The 10,286-nt window shown below is 29.1% G+C and overlaps 1 protein-coding gene across 1 annotated transcript; it reads right to left on the bottom strand.

Annotated features, from left to right (window-relative positions):
• Positions 1-1,211: 1,211 nt before the first annotated feature.
• On the bottom strand, positions 1,212-2,443 carry LOC105770156 (blue copper protein). Its single transcript, XM_052630957.1, has 2 exons — positions 2,216-2,443; positions 1,212-1,698 (listed from the first exon to the last, which is right to left on the bottom strand). The coding sequence occupies exons 1-2, from the start codon at positions 2,379-2,381 to the stop codon at positions 1,349-1,351; spliced, it is 516 nt and encodes a 171-aa protein (XP_052486917.1). The 5' UTR covers positions 2,382-2,443; the 3' UTR covers positions 1,212-1,348.
• Positions 2,444-10,286: the final 7,843 nt, after the last annotated feature.

Raw genomic sequence — 10,286 nt, 5'->3', positions numbered from 1 at the left:
AATATGCTTCAGCGTACTCGAACTCACGTCCTCTGCATTGACAACAATGTTGATGCCAATCGAGCTAAGACTCAATCAGTTTTTTTATTTGGCATAATGGTTCAAAAGCCCTCAAACTTTTTTAAAAAAAGCAATGAAGCCCCTTTTTTTTTTTTGCACTCAATTGAATATTTGAATTGTTAAAATGCATCAAAAAGGCCTTTTGACCGTTAATTTTAACATTTGACCATTAAAGTTAACTGCCCTTAATTTTTTTCTAGTTAAAGTCACCCCGTGTCACAACCATAGCGTGACATGTGGCAAAAAATTATAAAAAATAAAAAATATTAAAAATTAGAATAAAAAATTATAAAAATGTATCAAAAGGCCCTTTAACCATTAAATTTAACCGTTGACCATTAAAGTTAATGACCCCCAACTTTTTCCAATTAAAGCCATCATATGTCGCAACACAGCGTGATATGTGGTGAAAAATGATAAAAACTAAAAATCAATAAAATTTATGGAAAAATTATAAAATATTTTTTGGTACGATAATTTTATAATTTTTTACTTAATTTTATATTTCTTTACATTTTCATAATTTTCTTATGATTTTATAAAAATTTCTATATTTCTATATCTTTTATATTTTTACAATTTTTTAATTTTTTCTAATTTTAATTTTTTATTAAAATTAAAATTAAAATTTTTATAACTTTTATTGATTTTTATTTTTATTTTTATTATTTTTTGCCCAATGTCATATCATAGTTGTGACACGTGGTGGCTTTAACTAAAAAAAATTAGGGGTGGTTAATTTTAACATTTAAAGGGCCTTTTTGATGTATTTTAACAATTCAAGTACCCAATTGAGTGCAAAAAAAAAGGCAACAGTTTAATTGCTTTGTTTGAAAAAGTTTGAGGGGCCTTTGTTCAAGTACCCAATTGGGTGCAAAAAAAAACAGGGGCTTAATTGTTTTATTTTAAAAAGTCTAAGGGCCTTTTTGATGCATTTTAAAAGTTAAGTACCTAATTAAATGAAACAAAAATAGGGACTTAATTGCTTTTTTTGAAAAAGTTTGAGGACTTTTACATCTTTAAACCTATTTATTTCTGTATGATTGCGGATGCTTGAAACTTGCTTTATATATGTAATTAAAATGTCAATGAATGTCCACATTGAACATGATAAAATGAACAAAGTAACTTACTTAATGCACTTAAAGCCATGAGAAAAGCAACCATCTCATTCATAATAAAGATAACTATTATGATGATCCTCAATAAAAACAAAGTGTGTATATATATATATATATATATATATAATCCTCAATAAAATCAGCACTGCCTCTATCCTGAACGATGGCTAGAACTCTTGCCATAAGCTTACATTTATGACCAAAATCACAATCAATGCAACACAAGTTATGAAATAAGCCGCAAATGAGGAACGATTCGATGAAGAATATGAAAAATCTGGGTTTGTTGTCGTTGTTGTTCCTGTTGTTGAGCTGCTGGACTCGACTTTGACAGCGAGCTTCATGCCGTTGCCGCAATGGCCAACAACACCACAAATGAAGTAATGAGTTCCGGCAGCTTTGAGAGTGACAGTGGTGGATCCACTGTTATCTGACCTTATTGCATTGCCCACAGTGCATGTACTGTAATCACTAGAACTTACTTCGTCCACTGTATGAAATGTTGGGTACTTGAAAACTACACAACCCAAATTAAATTTCCATTTTGTTAATTGATGGATCAAAATTTAAGTATCATGAAAGGTTTAAATAGAAATCTGAGTTTAATTCGATTTGTACATGTAGTTATTCATAAAATATTTTAATCGTCATATTTGATATTCAATTTTAACATCTGCAATCTTTTTTTTATTATTTTCTTATTATAAACTCGTTTGTATATATATAAAAAAAAGAAAGATGTATAAAATAGGCTTAATGGAATTAGAGTTTATGAAACTACTAGACTTTGAAAACCGAAAATTTGAAGTTTCATGGATCAAATATGAATATAAAATGCTTAGATAGAATCAGAGTTTAATTCAGTTGATTCATGCAATCACCTTTAAGAGATGATATTTGACATTTTAATAATCAAATCTCGATATCTACAACTTCTTTCTTATTTCTGAACTACAAACTCATTTATAAATAAAAAAGAAGAAAAATCTATATAGATAAAATAGATTTATGAGATGGGGATTTAAGAACCTCACCAAGGGTATCACCAACTTTGAAGGTCTTGCCTTGAGTCCATGTGCTATAATCAATACCAGTAGTCCACCCAGAGGTGTCACCAACAGTGTAAACTGCGGCCAAACTAGGCACAACCATGCACAAAACTAGCAAAACACAAGCCACTCCCACACTTAAGCTTGCCATTTCACTATAAAAATTACAGAGAAATAAAAAAAAATAAACAAGTTTTTTTTTGTGATAATAATTTTCTGAAATGGAGTTCCTTTATATAATGCCAATGAAAGGGGGCAATGGAAGGTGTAAACTTTGGTCCACTTAATAATTTCCATAAAGACCAATATTTGTGAAAAGCAATTCATTCCCAAAGGATATAACTTTAGGGCAGTTCATATACCAAATGCAAAGGATTGTGGGTCTCTAATCATGATCCTCATGGTGACTATGATTTTCTTTTTCCTGCAATTTTTATTTTAAATAGCATGATTACAATCATTATTTTATGGATTCAATTCTTTTTCTTGCTAATATTTGGTTACGGCGGAGATTCTGGGTCTTGAGTATTTAAATTTGAAGCTTACTATACATAATTATATGCGTGGGTCTCCGAACCCCCATCATGTGCAATTATTATATGTGGGTTTTAACCTAGTTCATTGGTTTTAGTCTGGATTGTACTAGATCTTAGTCTGTTTGTGCTATAATAGTTTGATAACTCGAACATATATGTACTTGTAAAACTTCAAAAAAAAAATACCGTTATCAACCCCTTAAGCTTACAATAGAATAAATATGATATTGAAATATAATTATAATTACAAATCTTTTATACAATTTCTACTACTACCCATAATCTCCAAAACCGTAAATAAAAGATAATTATATGCGTTTAAATGCGTTGAAATTTATGAACTCCAGATGCTGATGAACTTTCGCTCAAATTTTTTTTGCATTTCCTTTATATTTTTATTATCAAATAATAATTCATATTTGGAATTAGTCCTAATTACAAAAGATAGTGTCCAATCGGATAGTTGTAGAATGAAGGTAGTCCAAAAAGTCATCAATTATTCATTCAATATAAAGTAACTCCATTGATTTATATATGTTTTAGTATATTTGAAGTGAGGTTTTGACCAATTGAATGGGTGGATTGCGAATGAAGAAAAGCTTGAATGTTTTGTTTTAATTCGTTTTTTGAAGACATCAGTTATTGTGATCATAATGTGGGTGTTCTGTAAGATGTTATTGTCAAACAGATGAAGGAAGGTTTCAATCACCATGAAAGCAACAAGGGAATGCAAAAAAATGGTAGTTTTGCTTGAAGCCTACTCAAAACAAAACCTAGCCATCCATTTTAAAAGAGACTAAGGCCTCTTTCAGAAAATTTAAGTCTATCATCCAACAACCCCATCTTTATTGCATTCGTCTAAAAATAAGATATGGGATTTTGCTCTTATTTGTTCATTTTAAAATAAATATATTTTTATTTTTATTTTTATTTTTATTTTTGAATTCAATATATATAATTTTTTTCAAAGATTCATCAAATACATATAACTCTTGAAAAAACGAGATAAAAGATTAAAACAAAAAAACAAAAAACAAAAGGCTTAAGAGAAAGATGTAGTGATCTAAACATTCCACCTAACCTGAGACTAATGGTCTTCATGGGCATGATTTATAGTTACATTGACTATGGCCATGATTTAACTCAAAACAAGAGTCATTTCATTATTTACCAAAACAACAAAACAGCCAAAATCACCCAAAGCGCAAATAAATTTGGCATGATTAGGAGGTGGTTGGGTTAATGGGGTTCATATGGTTTAGCCCAATTGATTATAGGATCCAACTCGCTGTTTGAAACTAGGATATTGCTACTCACAAGTCAGTACACAAACCACGGGCACTATTGCTTCAGAAAAGCTCTCTGTAAATCCACTTCTAACCCCATCATTGATGCTAAGAATAATCGCTGAAAAAGAAGTTAGAATGTTAGCAATCCTGGAGTCAGGGAGTATTATCATATCGCAAGGGTGACAGAGGCTTCGTTGCTGAATCTATATCAGTAAACTCAATCTTCTTAATCGGACTGATTGTCTTCGAGCTTGATTTTCGCTTGTTTGTCTGAAAGAGAATCAAGCGAATATTTTTTACTTCTTAAAACAAACATTCTATGCGAAGTGCATCTATGTTTACCCAGACTTGAGTACAAGGATCAGATAATGATATGTTTAATTCGAAATGAGTGGTGCATATCAATAGGTTTGAGAAAATTTACCTACTTAAGTTTAGTAATAACATAATTTACTTAAATATTAGTTACATGGTTAATTATTAAAAAACTCTATCTTGAATTTTATTATTATAATTTTTTAAATACCTTTTAAGGGCCATATATCATTTTGCAGCCCAAAGCTATATGGCCCAATTACACACAATTGGGCCATCTATCTTGGATAGGTTCTTTTTCCCTCCAAATAAAGGTAAATTTTTTTTAGTTTTTTACTATGCATAAATTACAAATTTATTCTTCATATCTTTAAATTTTTAAAATTTTAATATTAATCAAATAGTAGCCATTAAGTTCATTAAGTTAGATCTTTGTATTTTTAAAATTTTATGTTGCAAATATATTATGTCAATTTATTATTTTTACATAATACTCACAGAATACCAGCAATAATGACAACAACAAACAGTAAACTCGTTACAAGAAGGAAGAAGAGGTAGAGAACCAAAGAATGAAACATATAATTAGTATTGGCGTGGAACAAATGAATGAGTAGCTCGCAATACCCTTGATGCCACCTTCTTATGTTGAAAGGGGCGAGTAATAATGTTATTAATGTTTAATCATTTAATTATACCATGCATTCTGCATACATTTCAGCTTAGATACAACCTTGAAGGGCTTTGCCAAGGGACGTAACCAAAACCAAGTAGCCACATAATCCGACAATAGCTGAAGCACTTGAAGAGCTTTGAAAGCTATCGATGTGGTTCAACAAAAATGGGATTCACGTACATAGCCCTTCAAGTGTTCTGGACTAAAAAACATAACAGATATATACTTTAGGTACCAAATTAGTAGAAACGGAATTAAAAAGTTTTTTAGGGATGTCGGAATTGAATTATAAAATTTTTGAACGATCGAGATGTAATTTTGTTATGTATTAATTTATAATCCCATTATTTTTTAAAGGATTAAATAGATTTTTTTTCGAATTTAGGGGGTTAAATTTTTTTTATTATGGATTAATTTGTAATTTTATTATTTTTAAAAGGACTGAAGTGATGTTTTTGGGGCCAAGGAGAGTCGCCTCTGCAAATTGCGCCAAAAAGAAAATGGGTACGAAAATGAAAGAATATATTTTCGCTTCAACTTTTATAAGCTACTATTGTTCGTCATTTCCTTAAGGATTGACAGGCTGTTAACGAACTTGTTCCCAATTAAACAGGAGACTTGAAAGGTTGAAGGAGATGAACCCCACCTATGATGCCTTAAATGATTTAATTAATACAAGGTTAGAATTGAATATGGATATTGATAAGGAGATGTTGGTTTAAGTAGGGTGATGTGATCAAATAATGCAATGATGGATATATAATACAAATAATGATAGATGGATCATCGGGTTTTGTAGTTATTTGGGTAACTGCTCGATTTTGGAGGCTAAGCTTGGGGATCTTAAATGGTTTAAACCTTATTTTGGATAGGCATTTTGAAAATGTCTCAATTCAAATTGACAGTTTAGAGGATGTAAACGTTATCTAATATGATTCTTCAGGAAACTCTATTTCTGCTATAGTGAGAAGAATTCTTCAAATTTTGGACATGGTAAAGTAGTAGAAGATTATTCAACATATACCTTGGGAAGATAACTCAATCGCTGATAGTCTGGCCAAGTCAGTTCATTCTAAACGACTAGATTTAAGATTGATTGAGGACCCTCCTTTGAAGGTCTAGTTCATTTGTTTTGTAATTTTTCTTTTCACCAAAAAAAATATGGCCCCAATTTTAATTGAGTTAATAAAATATCAATATAATATTGATATAATCATTCTATCGACCTATCCATTAACCTAGGTGTTAAACGTTAGCTTAAATATGAGCCTATTTAAAGTATACAGATTAAATTGTAAACATTTATATAACTAATGCATGGATAATTTAAATTTGATGTATGTGTGTGCTAAAAAAAAGAAATAATCCTCTTAAATTTTATTAATATCGTTTGTTTTACATATTCAAGTTGTTCATGTGGCAGGTACACATATGTTTACAATTTTATCAACGTGTTTTAAATATGTTCCACGTTAAGCTCAAATAGACATTTAACGTAAATTTGATGACTAAACCAACAAAACAATTTGATGACTCAATTAGAATATCTTAAAGTTTAAGGATAAATTTAAATTTCGTGGATACAATTAACCTAAAACGTGTATGCTTCATATTGGTTTAAAAAATATGTCATATTCAAATATAATAAAAGAACCTGATGACTGAATTTGAAAATCTTAGTCTAAAAATTAATTTAAAACCTAACTATTAACCCAAAAAAATCATACTCATAATCCCAAACCTACTTTTCTTTTCTACCATTCTTTAAAAACAAAAGAACACCTTTTGTTTTCTATCCACACGTACCCATCTACTCCATATCTAATTAAATATTTAAAATAACCAAAATAAAATCTCAAAAGACATTCTTATGCTGGGCTTTTCTTTTTAAAAGACGAAAATGAGTCAACATTAAAATCATGTTTTTATAGTGTTTATCGTGCCGCGAGACATATTGACGACACCGAACTGAAATGTAATTATATAAAACGTCTTTAGATTAGCTAAAAAAGTAGAATCTCCCTTTGGCACACCTCAGTGGTGCGTTTTGGCAACTGAATGTATCATTTTCCACTGAAGCTTTTAGCTCCAGTTGGCTGATTGAGATTGTTCTTGCATGCTATTTGTTAACATTCATAGTCAAAGAGTGAACCGTTTTTCTTTGAAAGTGGATTTTGAATTTTCATCATTCTAACATTTATAAAAGTCTTGCTCTTTTCCATGCCTTCCATCACAAGGATTAGCTTGTATCCATAAAACAAAAACCACGTATGGAAGGTTTTTATTACATCAATAATCATAAAAAATTATTATACATATTTTTTATTAATATATTTTTAATAATTCCATAAAAACAATATAATTTTAAACTTATTTTATATATAAATTTTAGTTTAATATCTTTAATAATTATTTTTCATTTTGAATCCAATCACATATTTTATTATTATTTTGACTCCATCCGATTGACTGAAAAAAGGAGAATTTGCATAACGACGGTCAAAACAAAACATAAAAATTGCGCAACTTCATACTTTTCTTTTGGTGACATCCTAAATGACGAAAAAAGTCCGTAGAATTTTCATGTTTTCTGTAGAAAGTCATGGTAGACGAAATTTTTTTTTAAAAATGTAGTAGAAAAGAAAATTTCGGGTTTTTTTTTTAGTGGCACCAAATTTTGTGGCTCCATCAAAAAATATTATTTTTTTAAACCCTCAATTTTTTAAAAATAGTAGTATTTTTCTGGTATATATATAGGTAGCGCCATTCTACATGGCTCCACAAAAAAAAAATATATTTTTTAGTTTGCTAATATAGCATGTTGGTGGTGTCAAACTCTTTGATTCCACCAATTTTTATTAAAAATTTAAAATCATTTATGTGTATAATTAAAAAAATGAGTTATTTTTATAATTAATCAAAATTTTAAGATATTTTATAGAAAAAACTGAAAAGGTCAGTTACAATGGCTGATACAAGGGGGTGGGAGCCATTGGTATTTAGAAAAAAAAATATGGTCACCCTTTTCAAAAATATTTTGATTAACGTAAATTTCCATCCTGACTGTCGAAAAATAATCAAATACTTTTCATTTTCTTTTTAGTTCAATCACAATAAAAATTAAATTATGAACAAAATTGCAGTGAAATATTTCATTTTTAGAGTTTGATACAATTTTAATGCTATCTTCTAAGAAAGATATTGATAAAGTTTAAATCAATTTAACTCAGAAACCTTTTCGTAAAAATTTTCATTACTTTTGTAACAACTAATTACTCATTTTAAATTTGGTAATTATTTGATACAAAAGTTGAAAGTTTTTTAATTTTACAGACGAGGTTAAGAGGCTAATAATGTCCTTAATTGATATAAAAAGTAAAACTATATAAATCAGACATATGGTGGTCTATTAACCTCGTTTGTAAAGTTAAAAATTCGTGTATCAAATAATAATTATTTTAGGTTAAATTTTGCTATTAGTTCCTGTATTTTACGTAAGTTGTGGATTTAGTCCTTATACTTTAATTTGGTCATTTTTTCTCCATGTCCTTTTCCAAATTTAAAATTTTAGCCCTTACCAAACGATAATTTTTAATTTCATTATGTTGTTTCTGAAATCTAATGTGACAAATATTTTATCATATGTGTAATATCATGTCAACTTGCTATTTCCACACATTAGTCACTAAAAATCCAATCATTAGCAACTTTCATTTGCACAAGACTGAAATTTTAAAATTCAAAAAGTATAGAGACTTAGAAGGATCTAACTAGAAAATATGGGCTAAATATACAACTATACACGTAATACAAGACTAGTAATTCCAAATTTAAAAAGTACAAGGAATAAAATTGAGCAATTCAAAAAGTACAACTGTGCAATGACTAAAATTGATCAATTTAAAGTACAGAGACTAAATCAATAACTTTTGTAAAGCACAGGAACTAAAAGCAAATTTTAACTATTATTTTAAATTAATATGGTAAAAGTATTATGAAAGCCCTTGTACTAGGAGTCAGATTGCATTTTGCTTTATTTACTCAAAAGTGAGCAAACTAATCCTTATACGTTAGATTAAAGAGCAAATCGGTCCTTTCTGTTAAAATTTGCATCCATTTCTACTATTAAAAAACTAGTGTAACTAACATAATAACTAGACAGTTACACGTGATGCATCACATGTATCTCATGTCGGCATACATGACCAATTTTTAACAGTAGAAATGGATGGAACTTTTAACAAAATGACTAATTTGCTCTTTGGTCTAGCATACAATGACTAATTTGTCCATTTTTAAGTAAATGGGGCAAAATACAATCTGGCTCTTAATGTAAGGGTTTCCATGATACTTTTACCAATTATCAAATTGGTAGTGGCATGTTAGTAAAATAATCCCAACTTATGTTGCGTGACGTGAATCACATGATTCAATGGTGATTTTAAAAAGAATAAAAACCAAGGGAGAGAGAAATAATTTTCTTTTATTAAAAATTATGAAGCCGAACAACAATTTTTAGGTGATGATGTTCTATAGATTCCCATGCGCCTTTTCCTCGTATGGAAATGAGAAAATGTGAGGAAATGAGTTTTTTACATGAATAATGCAAAAGAATAATTAAGAAAATGTTGTAGATTATTTACGTAAATGGTATGTTTTCTATAATAAATTTAAGTATTGCCAATGTGTCAAGCAACACCAGCCCCCAATGAAACCCATCATCACTCAATCATTCTAGGTGAAAAAAACTATTTTTTAAGTGGTGTTGTCACATTGTGTAACAGCCCGATTTTAGCTAAATGAGAACAGTGATTTTGAAACCACAAATTTAAGATCGTAAAATTATTTTAATATTATTTTTGGTATTTACAGTATGTTATTTGATATGTGTGAAAATTTTGTGATTTAATTTTACCGATTGGTTAGTTAATTTGATAAAAGGACTAAATCACATAAAATGCAAAAGTGGCTTTCTAGTTGTTAAAGTACTTATTTTCTATGGTTTCTTGATTTTAAAGTCCTTAAAATGAAATTAGGCCATTGAATATATGAGTGGACGGTATTGGGCATGCATTATATGGTTTTCAAATTAAATTATAAAGGTTAATTTGGTAAATGATTAATAAATGGTTAATAAAATAAAACATAAAGTAAAAACACATGCATATTCATCTTGTTTGGCCGAAACTCAAAGAAAAAGAAAACATTGAAAGTTTTAAGGTTCGGCACACTTGGGAGCT

Source organism: Gossypium raimondii, chromosome 5 (assembly GCF_025698545.1).
Source record: "Gossypium raimondii isolate GPD5lz chromosome 5, ASM2569854v1, whole genome shotgun sequence".
NCBI lineage: Eukaryota > Viridiplantae > Streptophyta > Magnoliopsida > Malvales > Malvaceae > Gossypium > Gossypium raimondii.
The sequence above is the reverse complement of the archived record's forward strand: the minus strand, read 5'-3'. Positions and strand labels throughout refer to the sequence as shown.

Bases quoted from the DNA above. Each gene is read 5' to 3' on its own strand.
- LOC105770156 (XM_052630957.1), bottom strand. From the start codon at position 2,381: ATGGCAAGCTTAAGTGTGGGAGTGGCTTGTGTTTTGCTAGTTTTGTGC. The intron at 1,699-2,215 runs GTGAGGTTCTTA...TGGGTTGTGTAG, and splicing joins CAAAGTTGGTGATACCCTTG to TTTTCAAGTACCCAACATTT.